The 20,223-nt window shown below is 51.6% G+C and overlaps 1 protein-coding gene across 1 annotated transcript in view; it reads left to right on the forward strand.

Annotated features, from left to right (window-relative positions):
- Nucleotides 1–6,602: 6,602 nt before the first annotated feature.
- ACSS1 (acyl-CoA synthetase short chain family member 1) overlaps nt 6,603–20,223 on the forward strand; it is a gene marked incomplete at both ends in the record, with an annotated part of 35,217 nt that continues 21,596 nt past the window's right edge. Inside the window, 2 exons of the mRNA XM_084262399.1 lie at nt 6,603–6,891; nt 10,898–10,994. Of these exons, the coding sequence (XP_084118525.1) occupies nt 6,603–6,891; nt 10,898–10,994 (386 nt within the window). The remainder of the gene's footprint in view (nt 6,892–10,897; nt 10,995–20,223) is intronic.

A 20,223-nucleotide genomic window follows, 5' to 3' on the forward strand; every position in this document is an offset into this window, starting at 1 on the left:
CTCCCGTTGCGGCCGGCGTGGGCAGCGCATGCCCCGCACCCCTCAGTGCGGCTCGCCGGGCTCGGTACCGCCGGCCCGGCGCGCTGCGGCTGCGGCTATGGGGCGGGCCGGCCCCGGGCGCATCCTCCCCCTCGGAGCCGCGGCGGGCGGCGGGATTCGCCCACAATGCACCGCGAGCCGCACCGACAGCATCAGCCTGACATCACCCGCGGGCCGCCCCCACGCGGCCGGACCCGCCCCGGGCCCGCCCCGCCGCCACCGGCAGCCGGCCCCGGCGCGCACAGCCACCGGCACCGGGCACCGCGCCGTCGGCACACGGGGCCGGGCACTGCGGCGGGCCGGGACGGGGGATGCGCCCAGCGCCACTCTGGCGCGGAGCTGGGCAGGGCACGGCCACCGCCCTGGGAGCGGCACGGCCGGGATGGGGACTGGCGCAAAGCTCATCCTGCGCTGCCGGGATCAGCGCTGGCGTCACAGCGTGCGGCTGGCTGGGGCCGGGGCCCAGCGCTGTCTCTGCTAGGCCAGCTGCTGCTCTCTGCCCCGGGGCCGCCTCACCGGGACCGGCCCTCTGGGCTCCTTCAGCGTGGAGCTGGGCACCGCGCTGCTGGGACCAAAGCCAGACCCATCACACCTGCCTGGTGCTGGGCACCGCGCTGCAGTGGGACCGGCGGTGTCGCCAGCGCGGGGCTGGCACTGTGCTGAGCTGGCAGAGGAACCAGCCCCAGCAGTGCCGACCCGGGTTGTTTTTTCCCAGTGCTCTGCAGCTGGGACCAGCTAGAGCGTGACCAGCAAGGGCAGGGTGGGCTGCACCGTGCTGCCAGTGCCACCAACAGCTGTCTGAGCTGGACACCGCCCTGGGTCCAGGCCAGCACCGTCCCCATACACACAGGGCCGCATCCTGCCCTGCCAGGGCTGGGAGCAGGCCCAGCATCCCCCAGCCAGGCTCAGCACCAGCGCTACCTAAATGGCACCATGCAGAAATGGCCCACACGAGCGAGCCTCTCCCTGCACAGCTGAGCAGTGTGCCTGTGCCCTGGCCATCCCCAGTTCCCTCACCCTCAGGTACACAGCTCTGCCCCTGCTCCGGGGACTTGCCATTCTCACCGCTGCTCATACTGCACTGAGTGCAGATGAGCACACTGGTCCTACAGGTGCACTGTGCACAGTTGTGCTTTCTTGCTCCTTTGCATCCCAGACGTGCTGCAAATGGCCCATATTCCCAGCTGTACCCTGTACCTGTGTCCCAAACTGTGGGTACTGTGCCCTACAGATGGTCATACCACACACTACAAGGGGTGCTGCTCCCAAACACTCCCTACTAACTTGCAACACACCCCTGCCTTTTCCCTGTCCCCAAAGCGTTGGTCTTCAGCTGGAAGTTCCCTTCTGATCGCATGTGGGGGATGTCACGCCAGGATTGCGGTGCTCCCCAGTCCCTTGTGGGACGTATCCTAGCCAGGAGTCTTCCTCCTCCCAAAACAGTTCCTTGTGGCCAAGCTGGTTACAAAGGCTGACATCCCAGCAGGCATGCCTCTGCAAAGGCAGATCCACTGCAATCATGGCCACCCTCAGCCACTCAGACCAGGGAGAACAGGGCTACCGGTCCCCTGTAATCTTCATCCACTGGCTGGAGGTAGCCCTCCTTCCCCTGCATCGAGGGCTTGCTCAGTGGAAGCATCCTGTGGGGCTCCAGGGAGACTCCAGCCCTGCAGCAGCTCATCTGGCAGGTCCCAGGGTGACAGACAAGCCCCTGCAGGCAGTTGCATCCTGGTGCCCAGGCCCCTGTCATTCAAGGTCTATGACTGACAGTTGCCACATGAGCTCTCTATGCTGCAAGTCAAGTCCCCATGACTTGTATCCCCAAGCACTGGGTCCTGGCGTTGGGTTTGAGAGGGCTCAAGGGTAGCAGGCAAAACAGAAGTAGAAGGTGGGGGAACTGTCTTCTGCAAATGCCTCTTGATGACCTTCAGACCCCATTTTCAGATAGCTGGTGGAGCACCAAACACAGACTGGACAGCAGAGTTGGACTGGAAGAGATTATCATGGTTCTGAGTGCACTAAGAAGCCCTAATGGCCCTTACCAACCTCACCAGGGGCTGTACCCACACCCTACCAATGGATGCTAAACTTCATTTCAGCTTAATCCTCAGTCCCTGCCTTGTGCAATGTTGTGCTGATCTCCAGCTCAGTCAAAGCTGTACCTGTCCATTGACCCTGACCTGTGGATAGACTTCCTGGCTTGAGCTTGAAGCTGGATTGTCAGTATGGGCCTGCCCAGGAATCACTGGACAGTGTCTGAGCGAGGCTGCCATCACCAGACCTGATCCTGGCCTGCAGATCGATTACCCAGCTTGACCTCACACCCACCTCATCACCACAAACTTGCCTGATGACTTGAACTCTTAGTCAAACCTGTTTTCCACCGCTGAATCCACCTTGCCTGGCTACTGCAATACTGAGCCCTGGCTGAGAAGAGCCTTGCCTTGCTGGCAGGGCTAACTCCAGGACTAGAATGGGGAAATGTCCAGGCCAGTTTGGAAGTTCTCCGGGGATGGAAAGACCACAGCCTCTCTAGGTCCCCTCCACAATTCTCCTGAGAGAAGTTTTTCATGCAATCACATTTATGTTGCAACTTGTGCCTCCTTGACCATAATTGAAAGGAGAAGGCATCACCACTTGATGAGCTGAAGTGAAAGTCGAGCAAGAGCCAGAGGCTTCCTAACTTCCTCAGCTGTTTCCACCAGGCAAATGTCTGTACATGTGGACACTGAACCGTGTAATATATCCTCCCTGTTACTGCCCATGTGGCCTCTGCCACATGTAGACACTGAGCCCAGAGCATCAGTACTGAGCTGGAGGGGATTGAAGAGTTTGGTGCTGGAGCCTTCAGTCCCCTTTCAGGGTGGGCAGTCCCAAATGCTGCTCAAGAGGAAGCCAGCATGATGGGGACGTCCATCAGCAAGGACCTTCTGGAACAAAGCACATAGCAAAACCAGTGCAGACTGTGCTGGTGCAGGAGAGAGGCCAAATGGCAAGGAAAGTTCAGTGTTGATCAGTAGCAACAACAGCACCAAATCCCTGCAGTTTTAAGTCCAGTTTGGAGCAGGAAACTCTTGACAATGTGCCAACTGATGTCCTGGTTGGGCTAATGACAAGTGCAATGAAGAGTATGGGCGGTAGCAGGGAAGGCTGCCCAGGAAAAGCTGTGATCCCTTCTGCTACTGGCTACCACAGTGTGATCCCATACCAGTGGTGGTCAGGAGTCTCCAGAGGAGAAGGAAGCCAACACTGCACCAGCTACCAGGCCCCAAGCATCAGTTCTCTGATGCCAATCACAACATGCTCTCCATGGTCTCCTGACAGAAATCCCAGAAGAGCCCATGCCATGCTTTGCAGTCAGACTGCATTGTGCTCCTCTGCTTCTTGGAGCAGGGCTGGGCTCTTCACCTTGCTCCCATGCTCCACGCTGCACCCGGGCAGACACTGCATGTTGCATCTGCCTCTGTGCTCAGCTGTGCACCAGGTCTCCAGCAGCTTTATCATCAATTTATATCGTGCATCTTAAAATATTCTTAGGGGAGAAAAGCATTTTTGTTCATGTTTTTTTTTAACACTTTTAAGCATTGTTTGTACTGTGTGCAGCAAATGCAAACCTTGCTGCCACTTTAAGCAAACTATGTGCAATTTGTGAGTTAAACGTTTGTGAGATGGTGCCATTATGTTAGAGATGGGGTTATTTTTTTAGTTTCTTTACATCTGTCTAAAAGCACTTTAGTTATCTGGATATTTCTAAGTATTGTTTTTCTCCCTTGTCACTTACTGAGCATTTATGACACATTAATAAATGGAAGAGCAGCAAATCTTTACCTTTCAAACTGTTCAGACCCTTATTTCAGGTGTAGTTAGATACGAACAGGTCTGGCAAAGATTCTGTCTTTTATCCAGCACCAGCCTGTTCTGGCACACTGAAGTGTTGTACTTAAGAAGAAGACTTGCTGGAACACCCTTAGCTTCTCAAATGTCAACCTCCTCACACCAGCCATCAGAAAGACACAGCTAGGGCAAGTAGGCATCACAAAAATCATTGAATCATCCAATCATAGAAGGTGCTAGGCTGGAAGGGGCCTTTAAAGGTCATCTACTCCAATCCCCTTGCAGTAAGCAGGGGTATCTTGAACTAGATCATATTACTCAGAGCTTTATCAAGCCTGACCTTGAATGTCTCCAGGGATGGGGCCTCCACCTCTCTGCGCAACCTGTGCCTGTGTCTCACCACCCTCACAGGGAAGAACTTTTTTCTAATGTCTAATCTAAACCTCCCCTGCTCTGGTTTCAAACCATTGACCCTTGGCCTATCGCTCCATTTGCCCTTGCAAACAGTCCCTCCCCAGCTTTCCTGTAGGTCCCCTTCAAGTTCTGGCAGGCCGCTAGAAGGTTTCAGCTGGAGCTTTGCCTTCTCCAGGCTGAAGAAGCCCAACTCTCTCAACCTGGCTTTGTAGGAGAGGTGCTCCAGCCCTCTGATCATCCTTGTGGCCCTCCTCTGGACACTGTTCCAAGAGGTCCATGTCCTTCTTGTGTTGAGGGCTAAATCTCAAGGACTCATCCCCCCATCTCCTCAGCAAGGAGACAGGAAAGGAGACTTGGGGTTGTGCTTGTCCTGCCTGGCAGCCCAGTTGAAAGGGGTGATGGTATGGCCTCTGGGCTGGATTACATCTGAGTTGTGTTGATGATTGTTGATAGTCACGGCCTTCTTTGAGGAAAAAGACATCCAAAACTTGAGAGGGTGTATGTGGCGTGGCCTGATGAAGTGTGATAAAAATAAAACTTGGTGGTAGAAAAGGAAAATCACCCTTAGATGGAAGAAAACCAGAGAGGTGCACCATTCCCAGAAGATTTCAAGGTCTGCAAATGAAGCAGCTAGGTTTTGAGGCCAAATAATTTCTATTAATTCTTAGGGTTTTTAACAACTTGTTCACCTGTTTTCTGAAAAACATCCCCCTGAAACCCTGGTGGGAGGGTGCATGTGGTTTGCATATAAGTAATCCTTCATAGGAAACCTTTGAGCAATCATTAGCAAACCAGGTGACAGCAGCAGAGCTCTCCATACTCCCGCCTGGCTCCAGGTGTCACACTGCTGCTGCTGGTGTGCCCAAGCGCTGGCATTCAAAACACAAGAAAGGAGTACTGATCATCATTAGTAGAGTCCTAACACCAACTTTACAAGGAAGTTAAGAGTTCGTGTGTTGTATGTCACCTATGAAACACAGCTACAAATGCCAGAAGTGCCAGAAATCCAAATGCTGATCCATTTGTCTCATTTACCGAGATAAAGTGCCTCGTGGTATTTCCAGGATAGGAAAAACTTACAGAAAACATGATTTGTCTCTACCACTGCCAGAACAAGCTTTAGCTTAGCACAAAGAGTAGGTTCACGTTTTTAACCTTGAACATAAAATGTGCTTTGTCTGCCTGGACTTTGGAAGTGAGCTGAGTTGGCACTCGGGTAGTTTGGTACTTCTTAAGGATGCCCAGCCCTTGATGCTCTAATGAGTCTTCACACTCTGTGCTGGGAGGCTGGACCAGGCTGCTGGAAATAAGGAGTTTCTTCATGCCAGCAAAGATGTCCCTGCTATGCTCAGGGAAGTTGCTCTGTGTCACCTGCTGTAAGATCTCGCTGTTCACTTGTGAGGGTTTGGACTGTAAAGTCAGGGTTAAATCTGGTCCCGAGATTAAGATGGAGGAAGAAGTGTCGTGATACCAAAGCCAGGAGCTCCACGTTGTGGTTAGTGATGATGCTCGCAGGGCTGCCACACAGAAAGTGGATGTGCACCCTCTTGGGGAGACTTACCCCATTTTGAGCAAAGAGGGGATGGGTGCTTGACATGTGGCAAGGGCACAACAAGGTGTTTGCCACCTACCCACGTGCACATGAGGGCTGGGCACGCTGTTTGAGGACGGTGTCAGGTGGATGGCCGGGTGTGTGGTGACAGACATCCGCTGTCGGTAGGACTGTGCTGAGTGCTGCTCTGTGTGTGCATGGCTGTACCTGGGCACCTCTGTGGGTGTGTGTGTGTGTGTGTGCAGGCGTGCAGCTCCGCCGGTGCAGGCGATGTTCTCGGGGTGGTGCCAACACTGAGTGTACCTCTGCAGGTGGCTCTGGGGTTGCAGAGGGGTCGCTCCCCCGGGCTGTGCAGCCATGTGGTGCATGAGGGTAGGTGCCTCTGGGTGGAGCGTACCTCTGTGAATGCCACGGGTGTTCCCAAGGCCGTGATGGTGCGCGCGTGTCTCTCTGGGTGCGGGGCGCTCCCCGGGCCCTGTGGATGCAGGGGGATCTCTGGGCGTGGGATGCTCCAGGGGGGGCAAGCGTGTCCCTGGGCGCAGGGCGCTCCGGGGGGTACAGGGGTGGCTCGGGGTGCGCGGCGCCCGCGGGGGTGCGAGGTTTCCCGGCCGCGGGGCGCTCCCCGGGCCGCCCCGCTGGGGGCAGCCCCTCCCCGCAGGCGGTGTCTCCCGGCGGGCGGGGGTTGTTCCGCGACCGGGGGCGGCGCCGGGGCTGGCGGCGCCGGGCGCGGCGAGGTCCCGACGGCGGCGGACGGCCGTGCCCCATGGCGCTGGCGGCGGCCCGAGCGCGGGTGCTGCGCGCCCTCAGCCTCCCCCTCCCGCCGGGACGGGTCCCGGTCACCCCTCGGCGATGCCTCAGCGATACGGGGGACCCCGCAGCGATGCCGCCCGGCGGGTACGGGGTCTGGCTGGAGCGGGCGGCCCGCGACCCCGCCGGTTTCTGGGCGGAGGTGGCGCGGGGGACGCTGCGCTGGGACAGCCCCTTCCACACGGCCTTCCAGGCCGGCCCGGCCGCTGCCCGATGGTTCCTCGGTGGCCGCCTCAACGTCTCGGGTAAGGCGTCCCGGGACCCGCGCATCCTCCGCGCCCCGCCGCCCTGGGGCCGCCCCGCCGGCGCTACCCGCTACTGCCTTCGGGGCTGGCCGGGAGGTTTCCTGCTGGGGTAGTTTTCGCCAACCCTCCGCTTTTTTGGGGGGGAAAAAAAAAGGGGGGGAAAAAGGGGGGGGAGGGGGTGCTTTTCGTTTGGGCGGCGCTCGGAGAAAATCAGCCGGGCGTTGCGAAACGCTGGGGAGAGGGGGAGAAAATCCGAGGCGGGGATAACCCTGGGTGAGCCTCCTGTCCCGGGGCGGCTTGCCCGGGGGGGCCGCCCTTCGCTTCTGCGGAAACCCGACGTCTGGGAGGCGGCATCCCCGGCCGGCGCCGTGCCGGCAGCGCTGCCTTGACCTCGGCTCTGCCGCCCTCAAGCCCGGCGGGCGGGCGCGGGGCGCTGCTCGGTCCCCCGCGGGGCTCGGGGCGCCGGCGCAGAGATGCGCCAAAGGTCGGGGACGGTGCGAAACCCAGTCTTTTATGTGGGAAGCTGCAGCTTCTTTTCTCTCTCTGAAACGGGGAGCTTGTTTTTTCCGTTTGCCACTTACACGAAGGAAGGAGAAAACTTGTGACGATTCTACCGACCTCGGAGTTCCTTCCCGGCTGTACCTGCCTTGACGGCTGCGCTGTGGCTGTGGCTTTGCTTCGCCCAGCAGGAATAAGCCCCAGCCCCATCTACGGTGTAACTCGGTGGTGCAGGTTTTTAGCCGGGCTGTATGTTTTACTTTGATTTCCTGTTGCCGGGACAGCGCTTGAATCAGTAGTGCAGGAGCTGCAGCATCTCTGGCCGCATTCCACTCACAGCAAAAGAGCAAACCACTTTCTAGTGGCTAGAAAGCTGCCAGGCTGAGAAGGACCTGAGGTTGTTGGTTAACTGGTGACTGAGCATGAGCTTGCAGTGTGCCCAGGTGGCCAAGAAGGCCAATGGGATCCTGGCCTGTATCAGAAACAGCATGGCCAGCAGGTCCAGGGAAGTGACTGTGCCCCTGCACTCTGCATTGGTGAGGCTGCACCTCTAATACCCGGTTGAGTTTTGGGCCCCTCACCATAAGACAGACATTGAGGTCTTGGGGTGTGTCCAGAGAAGGGCAACCAGGCAGGGGAAGGGGCTGGAGAGCAAACCTTATGAAGAACAACTGAGGGGACTGGGGTTGTTCAGCGTGGAGAAGAGGGGAGACCTTATCACCACCTACAACTACCTGAAAAGAGGTTGTAGAGAGGTCGGGGTTGGTCTCTTTGCCCAAGCAACAGGTGACAGGACAAGGGGAAATGGCCTCAAGCTGTGCCAGGGCAGGTTCAGATTAGACATCTGGAAAAAGCTTTTCACTGAAAGGGTTATTGGGCACTGGCACAGGCTGCCCGGGGAGGGGGTTGAGTCACTGACCCTGGATGTGTTTAAAAGATGGGTAGATGAGGTGCTTAGGCTTCTGATTTAGTAGAGGACAGATATGGTTGAACTTGATGATCTCAAAGGTCTTTTCCAACCTAGTTATTCTGTGAACCCTGCTCAGGTCTTCCAGAGAACATCAAAGAGCATCTCCGCCCTGGAGATGATTTACCACCCCTGGATCCCAAGATGATGGAGGGGTGTGTACATCTCTGTTTCCAGCACCTAGCAATCAGAGGGATTTTAGCCAGACTTGTGTTTTCAGTGATTCCTATTGAAAGGAAGATCTTGGCTGAGCAAAGAGACTTTCATGGTCTGGTTCTTCAGCAGGCACTAAATGCCATGTAATTTACATAGGTAAAAAGAAATCGTAGACCTCTGAAATATAGATGCACAGAATTAAACAGTTTTGCTGTTGCTGGTTTTCTTCTTTTGAAGTGCGATGAAGGTGGCACTTGGACACAGCCGAGTGGCTGAGTTTCTGCCAAGAGGCTCTGGCTTTGCCCCTTGATCTCTCGATTTGAACACTGGTTACAGAAAAATGGAAACGGTTCAGGTGCCTGATCCAGAGCATCCTGAGTGCCCGTTTCCCAACACAGCTTGACCACAGGCAACTGAGTCATCTGCTGGTTTTTGCTTGGGGAGACCTTGTGGTAGGATTTGGGGGAAGTGTTAGTTTCAGCACCTCTGGGTTTGTTGCTCTGTAACTCCTGGCCAGGAGGATAACCCAGCAAACTCTTGCATTTCCAGCACTGAGCTCTCAAGAGAACGTCTTACTGGAATTAATTGTTTCCAGGCATTGCTGAGGAGGCAGGAAAACGTACGGAGAAACCATCAGAGTATGGTAGTGAGGGGAAGGTCACTACATTCTGTTTTGTGAACTGAGCAGAAGGCTCTTGTAAGCCCAAAATCAGGAAGGAAACAATAGCATTTGGCCCTGGTTCACCTGCGGTTCTTACCTAGCAAAGAGCTGAAAGCTCTCGCTTGGCTCGGCAGGGCCTTGCTGCAACAGGAGTTCCCTCTGAAGGCCAGTACAGCTGCTTGCGAGCAAGAAATGCTGCTTGGGCAGTGAATCCCCCTTAATGTGATTTACTGTAGCATGGTGTAGGACATGAGGGATGTTGCTGCAGTGGGCTTGGAGGTGGGAGCTGCTAGGGGTCACAGACCAAGCCACAGCAGAGCTGGTTACCCACAGACGGACATGCGGGCGGCAGAGGTGACCGGTGTGTAACTGCTTAAAGTGTTCCCCACTAAAGCATTTTGTCCTGCTGTATTGTATTAGGATGGCCTAAGAAATGGCTTTATCTCCTTTGGCTTTGTAGTATCGCTGCAGGAATTCACGTTAAAAAATCAAAGCCTTTGGATGGCTGTGGAGTGCTTTCTCGTATTTTTGGGATCAACAGTTGGTCTTGTAAAGAAATATGGAGAGTGCTGGGGGGTTTCTCTGTGCACTTCTAGGGGCTCATTCCCACCCTCTGTGTGGTGGTGCATGTGGGCTGTGATCACAGCAGCTGAAGCTGGCTCCCAGGCTGCGGTTTACTTAAACTTCACAGCAATAGGGAGCTTTCATTGCACGTAAATTATCTGGAAAATGAAACCTATCCCCACTAGTACAAATGTTTTCAGGACATATGATCTGACACTCAGCAATTCTTCTTAAGGGTTTTCTCTGAGTTATCCAGCAGTGTGCCTGCTTGGTTTTTAATAGTTGCCTATTGAAATAAAGTAACTGCCTTTGGAGGAAAGAAATAAACATGATTTAGGTTTGGAATCAATACTTTACAAGGTTGATCTCTAACCATCAGACAAGCTGCTACTGAACACATTGGGCGAAGTTTCTTCAGGTGAGTGCTCTCCCTAAGACCACTTGAGCATCTCACGCAGTTGTTCAGGTTTCCTCTACCTCAAGTTGTTGCGGGGAGAGATGCACCTTCAGAAGATAATTTTATACCTATAAGTTTTAGGAGGTGTGGTACACCGCTTGAGACATGTTCATCTTTCCCACATGTCTGGTAATATGTAGGTGTCTATACTCTGAGTTTACCCTAGATCCTAAAGTTTTAGATATTTTCAGTTAGCTGAGGTTCAGCTGTTCTCTCATACCCTGGAATAAAAATGTTTTGCATGAGCTTTAATTAGAAGATTCAAACGATGCAGTGCTAAAAATGCAAGCTGGGGAAGACAGTCTGTCAGTATTAGGTAGTGAAACGCAGCTCTGGGGAGCAAAAAACATCAAAAGAGTTTCTTGTCTTTGCACTGCTGGGAGCAGGGGAGAGATTTGGGCAGCGTTAAACTTAGCTGGTGGAGCTAAGCTGAGCTGAGTCAGCTGAGGCTGCTCATGGGTTTGCCATCTCTAAGGCAGCAATACCAATTAAGTATAGTATTTGTAGTATTTTCATCCTAGAGATAAGGCAAACTGTTTTCAGTGGTGCTAGGAATCCTGTCACTTCCAGCATTATCAACGACTGTGTGACTAGCTAAGTCATAAATTATGTTATGCTGGCTTGTTGTTACGCTTGACCAAGCTAAGTTTACCAAACACCATATATATGATCAGGCTTTGCTTAAACCTCTGTTTTCTTACAGTAAATTGCTTGGATCGACATGTTGAGAAGTCTCCGGACAGAGTGGCTCTGATTTGGGAGCGAGATGAGCCTGGCACTGAGGTGTATGTCACATACAGGTATGGCACCTTCTCACGATGCTTTACAACACCTGGTGATGTGGTGGGGGGGGGAGAAAAGCTGCAGCTTTTGAAATTGGATCTCTGTGAAACTCTGCTTTCTTTCAAGGTACTCCAGCACATAGCACAGGCAGCCTCTAGGTTGTGGTGTCACGATGAGATAGCTCCTGAAAAAAAGAAGCATGTTCCTCCCAAGAGATGATGTCCTTCCCTTGGGCTCTCATGGAGAGTGCTCCCTGATCTTAGACACTGTATAATGAACATATTACAGGGTGAGATGCACAGTGGGTAAGTTAGTGACAGTACTGAAAATTTCACATGGAGATCTGGCATCATCTTCTGGCTATGGCATTCATCAGGCCTGCTTGTACATTACCTCTAAGTGGGGGCTTTTAGAAGAAAAAGGCGCTTTTTTTAATCCCTGGCTTACATTCTCACCTCCCTGATTATATTTTTCTTGCTAGAAGTGTTCATAGGAGAATTTCTGTGAGCGGCTTGTGGTTTCAGAATAGCAGCAGATGTTTTGGTGCAAGTATCTTGAGTCAATGGTCCATAGCATCATATGGAGTCCTGGCTGGAGTAGATTTGAAGTTCCCTCTGCTCCTCTTCCCCATCCTCAGTGCAGTTGAGAGCAACTTTAACGCTGTTCTGAGTGATGTTGACTCACAATTGCTTCTATAGATTGTAGGGTTTGTGAGAATATGGCAGACTTAAAGCATATTTCTCTTCTCCTTGCTCTGTGCCCCCATTTAGGAGGAAAGCCTGCCTGCAAAAATGGCTTTTACATCATCTGTCTCTCTAGTGAGAGTTAAAGGTTTTCCAGACTTGTATGTTCCTCTCTGCATACTTTAGGGAGCTGGATGTTTGATCTGCAGGATCTCAGGGAACCACGCATTTGATCTGCTGGTGTCCTGGTTCTGGCCAGGCCAGAGATAACCTCCCCAAGCAGCCAGCACAGGGGACCTGAGTTAGCCCAGGTGAGCTGAGTTAGCTTGGTCTGTTTCCTCACCATCTGACATCACTTCCCCATAAAAGAGGCTGCTTGGAGAAGGGTGCTCCTGGGTGCCTCCAGGGTAGTCTCATGTTGTGCACTACTCTGTGTTATCACTGGGTGTGAGTGAAGTTTTCCACAGGCTGTTACTGTTCCACTTTCACAGTGCTTTTTGTCAGTAAACTGTCCTTATCCCAACCCATGGGGACTCTATCTGTTTCTCTGGGAGTAAGCAAGCGGCCTGTGGTGCTCAGCTGCTGCTTGGGGCTGAACCACCACAGCTGGATTGGAAACTAGAGGAGACATGGGAAGTCTTGGCATCTGACTCCTTTTACAAAATGTTTTTTGTAGCCTGATAGTGGGGGTTCCTCGAGCTCTTTAAGTCTAAATAGGTTCTGGTGGCCTGGTTCACGTCCAGAATTTATTGAAGCTCCTGAAAACATTATTCATTGGAGTGAGGAGACAGGTCAGCAGGCAGGAGTGGGTGTACAAATAGCTTTGGGAGGTTAGTGCTTCATGCAACAGAAATAAATGCTTTTGGATGTAAAACTGTGGAAGAAGTGGATTGGTTTTAATCTTGGTGGTGTTATTTGACAGGCGGTGTAGGCATGCTTATGATATAAATGTATTGTAACCAATTGGGTAGCTTGGCTAGATGCTTTGAGTTTTCTTTTGTCATTCTGGTGGTAGAAAAGGAGATGGAATTGAAGGCTTCTCTCAGAGTTTGGGGGGGATTGGAGGTGGGGAGTGGGTGGTAATGTAGGGATACATCAGTGATGGGAATTGTGCTCTGAGAAGTGTGAGAAGGAGAGCAGCCCATCAGCACAGCCTGGTCAAAGAAGCTCTAGCCTTTCCCTTAGACTGTGCTACTTGAGGTGTTGCTGAGCTCCAGACCCCAAACTCAGGATCTCTGGAGATATGAGATGGCCTTTTGGAACAGCAACAGAGTTGTTTTTTTCTTTTCTTGGCCATGCCAAAATGTATTTGATAAAGCAAGCGTATCTTCAGCCTGTGGATTTGAGATTGTTGTGGCCTGAAGACAACTAACCCACATGTGAAAACGGGATCCTCTGCACAACCTGACGGAGACACGGTGATGAGCAACCAGAAAGTCAAGTTGGCAAGCTTTATTATTTTTGGAACCTCTGCTTGTATGAGAGCCATGTTCCTCTTTCTGCCCAAGACTCTTGGGGAGGTGGGACTGCATTCAAGAGACTTTGGTCCCATGGTGTGGTAAAATGAGTCACTTGGTTCTCTGCTTATGTCATTAAGTCAAGAGTATCTTTGTTGAAAACAGTGAGATATGGGTGTGTAGGCAAGGAGATAATTTTGCCTTTTCTGTGGTCTTTAGGATGCCTTTTCAATGGTTTCAAGTGGGTAAGGCTTTCTGAGGTGTGTTGGCTCTGACTTCCCTTTGAGGCTGAGCTTAGTTGAAAACATTTTGAAGTAATGTCTTGTTTCAGCCAGAAGTTTTGTGAGGAAAGCATGTCAGAAAAAGAAGTGGCCCAGAACCTGTGATGCCAGTGGAATAGTCTTCTGAGAGCCTTCAATAGCAGGGTGGTCTCTGCATGCCCCAGGACAGCCCAGTGTAGAGGGAATGAGAGGGATGCTGGATATCAGGAGGACCCAAACTCTGGTTATCTGTGGCAGAGGAGGTGTGCCCCATTCCTTAGGATCTGGATGTGCTGTTAGTGGGACAGCAGCGTTAAACTCACGTGCTAGTGAGGTAAAGCCTTTAATTTGGTCACTACCTTATGGACCAGCTTTGGGGAAGGTGCTGAAATCAGCTGGGAGATGTCCAGGACTTCCGCGCAGGGAAGTACAAGGCACCAGGATTTTTGCATTACCTGCTTTGCAAAGTTGCTGCTGTGAGCCACTTCTCTTCTTCACCACAGCTTGGGTGGCACAAGGACAGAGGCGACTGCTGGTGTGGGTGCTCTCCCTTCTCTAGGGACCTGCCAGGGTGAGAAAACAGCTGAGCAAGTGGCCCTGTTCCTGTCAGAGCCTGCAGAGGAAGCAGGTGGCTGTGCAGGAAAAGGGCTGGAACAGGCTTCCTCCTCCCTGAGGAAGGGAAAGGTCCCAATCAGTGGCACCTCCTCCGTGCATTGGCAAGAAAGGCAGGTACATGGGAAAGTGCAGTCCCAGCTTGCTCATCCTTGGGAGAAGTAGGACCCTCTGCTCGCTGCCCTGCTAGCTTTGCCCTTGCTTGCAGCAGGAAAAGGGCTGGTGGGGCTGTGCTGGCAGCCAGCCTACATCCCTGTGTGTGCTTGTCATCAGGGTGGGTTGTGTGAGCAAAACTCACGTTTTGTTCTGTCTCCCCAGCTGATGCAACTTAGCCTTTTTTGGGAAAAAAAAAAAAAAAAAAAAAGAGTTTCCTGGCCCCTCTTGGGCTTTTTCTCCTCTCTGGGTTTCATGTTCTCAAGCAGCAATTCAGCTAAATTTAAGATTGTCCTCAGTTTTGAATGGGAAGACAGAACTGTACTTTGTGACAACAGGGCACGCAACCCTCCTGGGGTTTGGTGGCTGTGCTCAGCAAAGTGGGGACAGATCATGCCAGTCTGTTATCAAGAGGGCTGGCTCACCAGAGGCTAACCCAGGATAAACTTTAGAGCAGGACAGTGGCAAAGTAGCAGTTAACCCACAGGAGCACACTGCTGTGAGCAGCCAGCTGAATTTATTTGGCAGGAGGGTCCAACCCAGCTGGGAGCGTTTTGTCCTGCTCTGTGGGTATTGTCAGGGCGCAGGAGCTTTGAAACCTTGCAGAGGAATTCCCTGATGAATTGCTGAGCCTGGGTTTTAAAAGGTGCTGTGTTATCGAGTGCCATATATAAGCAGGCAGAGCTGGTGGCTGGAGCTGTCGGGCTGCAGCTCAGCAACAGGGAATGTTAAAGACAGTAGCTAAAGTTATGCCAGACTTCCCCCTGTCCAACACCGGGTTATTTATTCTCTCTACTGTTCCCGTGTTTACCATGGTCTCCACAATTTAGCCACCTGTGGGCCAGTATTTCTTAGGACTGCAAAATCTATGGATGCTGCCAAAGGGAGCTGGGTGAAGAAGTCAGCAGTGGGTGTTTTTGCAAAGGGTTGCAGGCTGGGTCTCAACAGAAGGGTTTTAATTTAGAAAGGAGCTTGCTTCTGTGCAGAAAACGTTGCAGGCAGAGGGAATGTTCAAAATGCAAAATAAAAAATAGGGCGAGGAAAGCAGAAGCTGGGGGGACAGGGATTAGGGTTGTAGGTAGTTTTTCTTAGGGTCCTAGGTAGGTGGGAGGGCAGTGTTTGGACATTTTCGTTAGGCTCATCACAGATACAGCTTTAATAAGCCAGTGGATGGGGGTTCCTTAAGTGGTTGATATTATGTTGGAGATCACCGTGAAGACTGCAGCTGGAGTCTTCAGAGGAAGACCCATGTGGGTGCTTACTGGGCTGTGCAGTGTGGACATTGACAGCAAAATCTTTTCCTTCTTTCCAATGTTGGCTTCTTAAGTTGAAGTTGCAAGTAAATCTTGGCCAGGCTTTTGGCTTTCCCTGTGCAAGGCAGCTCAGGGGCTTTTTGTTCTCTCACCTGAGAAAGGTCGCAAGGGATTTTCCTTGCCTTGGGTTCAAGGTGTCTGCAGGAAGGCTGGACAACTGTGCTCAGCTCAGCAATTAAACCTACAGCCAAAAAGCCTGATATTGAGCATTATATTTTTCAGTTCTTCTCACTAAAATGGAAGAAAAATGTTGTTTTCCTTTTGGTGAAAAAGGAAACGTGTTTTCTCTATTTAGCAAAAAGTGAGGGAAATGGGGGGATGAAGTGAGGCCCTGTCGCGTGAAGGTGCAGCGAGGAGGAGTGAATGGGTTTGTGCGTTGTCCTTGTGGCCAGGACATGGACCCAAGAGGAAGGGATGGGTATGAAGGGGACTTGAACCTACATCTCAAATGGCAGTGCCAGAGGGGCTGTGATTGCAAGGTGCAGAGGCAGGCCTTGAACTCTGCTGCTGCAGAGCAGCAGCTAGGAGGTGAGATACGAGGGTGCTGGGCTGAGAGATGCCCAGATCTGGTGAGTTTGTTGTTTGGTTTTGTTGTGGGGTTTTTTTTACACTAATCTGTTTGGGGCATTTGACCTGAATTTTCAAATTGCTTCAGCTTGATCAAAACTTTAGTTCCAGGAAATAAACTGGTTGCTGCAAGGAACACTCACGCCAGCTGTAGTGCTGAGAGGGCAGAGAACAGAGCTTGCACTGAGCCTCCTCAACAGGCACTGTCAAAGCCTGTATGTGGCATTGAATATATTAGGAAAATGCCTAGAAACACTTTGCAAAAGGCTGCTTCCCAGAGAAGGTCTTGATGCGATTTTTTTTGGATATGAAAAGAACTGTCTTCCTTTGTTTAGAGAGCTGCAGCCTGTCTTGCTGTGGTGAAAGATAGCATCAGAGTTCTTGGAAAAATATTTCTGCCAGGCATCTCTGAAATGCGTCAGAGAAATGCTGTGTGTTGGTGATGGGTTTTACATGAGTTGCTGTTTCAGATGTTGAGTGATGGGCTTTGGAAACACAGGCATCACTGGGGAGATATCTGGGAGAAATAGGGTCTAGTAGTTCCTGAGCAGAGATGTAAAGATAGGGAGAGGCGTGCTGTGTCTGTTAGATTAAGCAGGCATAGTGGCCTGAATAGTGATCTGCTGGCTCTGTTGGAGGGTCAGCCTTGTCGGTGGTGTGCTTAGAAGTGAAGCTGGGGCAATGCCTGCATAGAGACAGTAATGAATCTCTACAAGAGAATGGTGTTAATGCTTGAAGTGTGGGCAAAGAGGAAGCACACCTTAGAGAGAGCCAAGAGTTTATTCTCAGTGTAACTGAACCTTTAACATACTCATCTTATTAGTCAAGATCTAAATATTACAGAAAAAGAAGGGGTCATGTTGCTTACCACTGCTAACGCTCCCATGCAGTGTCAGGTTCACATTTCTTTTGTGGATTGTTCACAGCATAGGGCTGCCAGTGCCAGCCTGTGCTCCATCTCTTGCTGTCTGTTCTCCTTTGCACCTGTCCTGTGCCTCTACTTCGCAAGGTTTCTTATCATACCAGGCCTGTATTTCTTCATACTGCCTCATTATGTAAGGCTTGTAAACCCATGATGGGAGCATAAAGAGATAAAGAAGCAAGGAAAAAAAAAAAAAAGAATTGGCATGGTTGCCTGGTCAATTAGAAGAATTGCTGTTACAGCTAAACCAGATGGAACACGGTGCAGGTAGGTCAAAAAGAACTCGGAATGAGCCTGAGACCTTGCAAACTCAGTACAAAGCCTGTGGCATGGTGCTTGCCACAGCAGCGCTGTGTCACAGGTCTAGAGGCACAGGCTGCTCTGTGCCTGAAAGTAGATGGTTTTACAGCAGGATGTGAAACAGCTACGTGAAGGGCTTGCTCAAAAGCTGACAGGAATCGGCATGCTCATGTTTCCCGGTGACCAAGGGGGAGAACTGGTTCTTTAAAGCCTGCCAGCGTGTCACCTGCGCTGTGAGCAGGCACGGTGTTAGGGTGAGGTGGTGCTTCCTTCTGGTGTTGGAGGTTCAGGGTTGGGTTGGGCGAATTCAGGTGAAATGTGTGTTCAGCAGCTATCTACCCTCGCACCTGTAGGACAATGATTGGGTTGGACTTGTCTGCAATTCCAGTTGAAAGATAATGTTTTACAGGGGCAAGTCCAAAATCCCCTCTGTGTGTCATAGTTTTTCACCTTCCCTGCCTGTTTTCTTTACTGCATCTACCAGCTCCTTCACTTGCTTTGTTTTAAAAGCTAAATACTATATATACTGCTCTTTCTCCTGTGCAGACAGTCTTGTTGCTGCTCCCTCGTTTCTCACTTCCACCCTGAGACTTTACCCACTGGTGTGGTGTTCTGCTGCTTGCTTTGCTCACTTAATTCTTCCCAGCCCTCACAATCTGCTTGTGCAAAGGATCTGCCCACTGTTGCACCATGATCTGACTCTGCAGTTTCTTGTCTGTCTCTGCGGAGGGGCTGGGCACTTCCTTTCATTGCGGCGCATTTCCTTCTCTTGCTCTGCTGAGGTCCTCCTCTTGTCTGCCCAGCTTGCGGGCCTGGAGCTGTGTGCCCCAGGAACCTCTGTGTGCCCCATGGCTTTGTCTGTCTCTGGTGTTTGTCCTGCCTGCCTCTGCTGAGCATAGTGCCCTGCTTTGCACTGCTTGCTTGGGCGGCTGCACTGAAACCCTGTGGAGTGCAGGGAGGCAGCAATGCTGTGAGGATCCCTTGGGACTTTGCCTTTCTCCCTCTTCTTGTGTTCTGCAGAAGCTGTGCACGTCTGCTCTGAGCCTCTTCTGTCCTTCGCTGGCAAGGGCTGAGCCCTTCCCGGTAGATGTTTTCCCTCTAAGCCTCCTCTTCCTCCACCCTTCCTCTGTACCTCACGTTTAAGTGCAGGCAGAAGCGAAGTGAAGGTGCCTCCTTTTTGCACTGTCTCACCAGCTGTAGCACCTAGCTCGGTTCGCTGTCTGATGTGTGCTTCCAGTAGGTTTGCCTAGCCACAAACACAGCTCCTGGGTGTGGATGGGGGGCAGATCCTGCCGTGTGCACAGCCTGCTGGGCTGGCGTTCCATGGCATTGCCCCTCTGCCAAGGGGGAGGCAGTCCTGGGTTTGAGGCCAGATGCCCATGGCTCTTCCAGCCTTGTGTGACAGAGGGTCCACAGTGCTAAGCTCGGCCTCAGTAGCAGGTGGGAATGGTGATGGCCGCCGTTTCCTCCTGCTCAGTTCAGTTAGGTCTGTCCTACCTTGCTCTGGGCGGCAGCAACCCTGCAGCGTGCTCATTCCACCCCAAGACATGGTCTAGGTTAAGTGCTAGAAATGTGGAACCTGCTGGAACATACTAATTGCCTGTTAGCTAAACGTGTGCAAAGGAGTGAAGGAGTCAAGGGAAGAATTCCCAACAGTATTTCTGCTAATTCCCTTCCTTGAACTGGAGGGGAAGTTCCTCCTTTCTGCAGGAGCCAGAAGACACACTTGATGCTCAGGGATTTGTTGGGGTTCTCGGCTTCGTCTTCCCTTTGTGCCTGTTCCCTATACACTGTATTGCTGAGGGACCTCCACAGTCTTCCTATCTCAGCCTTTCTGGGCACAAAGGAGAAGGCAAAGTGAATAGATTCTGGTGTAAAGACTTGGTCCTTGTTGTCTGTCTGCTTGCTCACACGCTCTCATTGAGCAAATGTTAAACTGGGGTTAATCGTAAAAGAAACCCCAAGAGCTTCTGCAGTCACAGTCACTGAGTCCTAAATAAGCCAGCGAACCGTGGAGTTGCTCAGAACAGATAGGTGCTATATAGCCAAAGCTCTCCAGGCATTTCTGTGCAGGAGAAAGAGGCTGCAGCTCTGAAAGCACTTGGGTATTTTTGATTGCAGATAAGTGGTTCTTATTTTGCTTTCTCATGGCTGCCTGAACGGGGCTTGTTTCACTTCCTGTGCTCTGCACTCGAGCAGCTGAGTTTTGTTATGCTTTTTTAATATTTATCCCCATCAAAATTTTTCTCTAATGCATCATCAGATGAATCCTGGGCCAGAGAATAGAATCACAGAATTGTTCTGGTAGGAAAAGATCCTAAAGATCATTGCGTCCAAGTAGTAACCTGGCACTGCCAAGCTCACCACTAAACCACATCCCTAAGCTCTACATCTATGTGTGTTTTAAATATCTCCAGGGACAGTGACTCAACCACTCCCTGTGCAGCCTTTCCAATGATTGACTACCCTTTCAGTGAAGAAATTTTTCTTAATAACCAGCCTAAACCTCCCTTGGTGTAGCTTGAGGCCGTTTCCTCTTGCCCTAAATGTGATGGTCTTTTAGGTCAAGGCACAGAAGCAAATATTGGGTGGGAATTCGTTACCGCATGGAGTCTCTCAGTTCATGAACTTAGTAAAAGTAAGCAAAACAATACATCTAACAGGCTGTGCACTTACGTAGACAGCTGAAACGTGCTTGGGAAGAGGTATTGAGTGTTGTGCTTTGGAGTTTAGGCTGGTTTCCAGCTGTAAGGGATTAGGAGGAGATTTGGAGCGGAGTAAAGTTACTCTGTATTGGCTTTCTGTGGGGTTGTGGTCTCTGAGGTGGCGGCTGTTACCAGCTACTGCCAGAGAGCTGGCACTGAGCGCGGCTGGGCACCCCTCAGAGTTCCTGTGCTTCATTGGGCATTGATTTACTTCATGCTGCAGGAATACTCTTAAAATAAATAGCACAAAGTGCTGTGGCTGGGATTTGAGGCT

This window comes from Gallinula chloropus, assembly GCF_964237585.1.
Source record: "Gallinula chloropus genome assembly, chromosome: 3".
NCBI classification, from domain to species: domain Eukaryota; kingdom Metazoa; phylum Chordata; class Aves; order Gruiformes; family Rallidae; genus Gallinula; species Gallinula chloropus.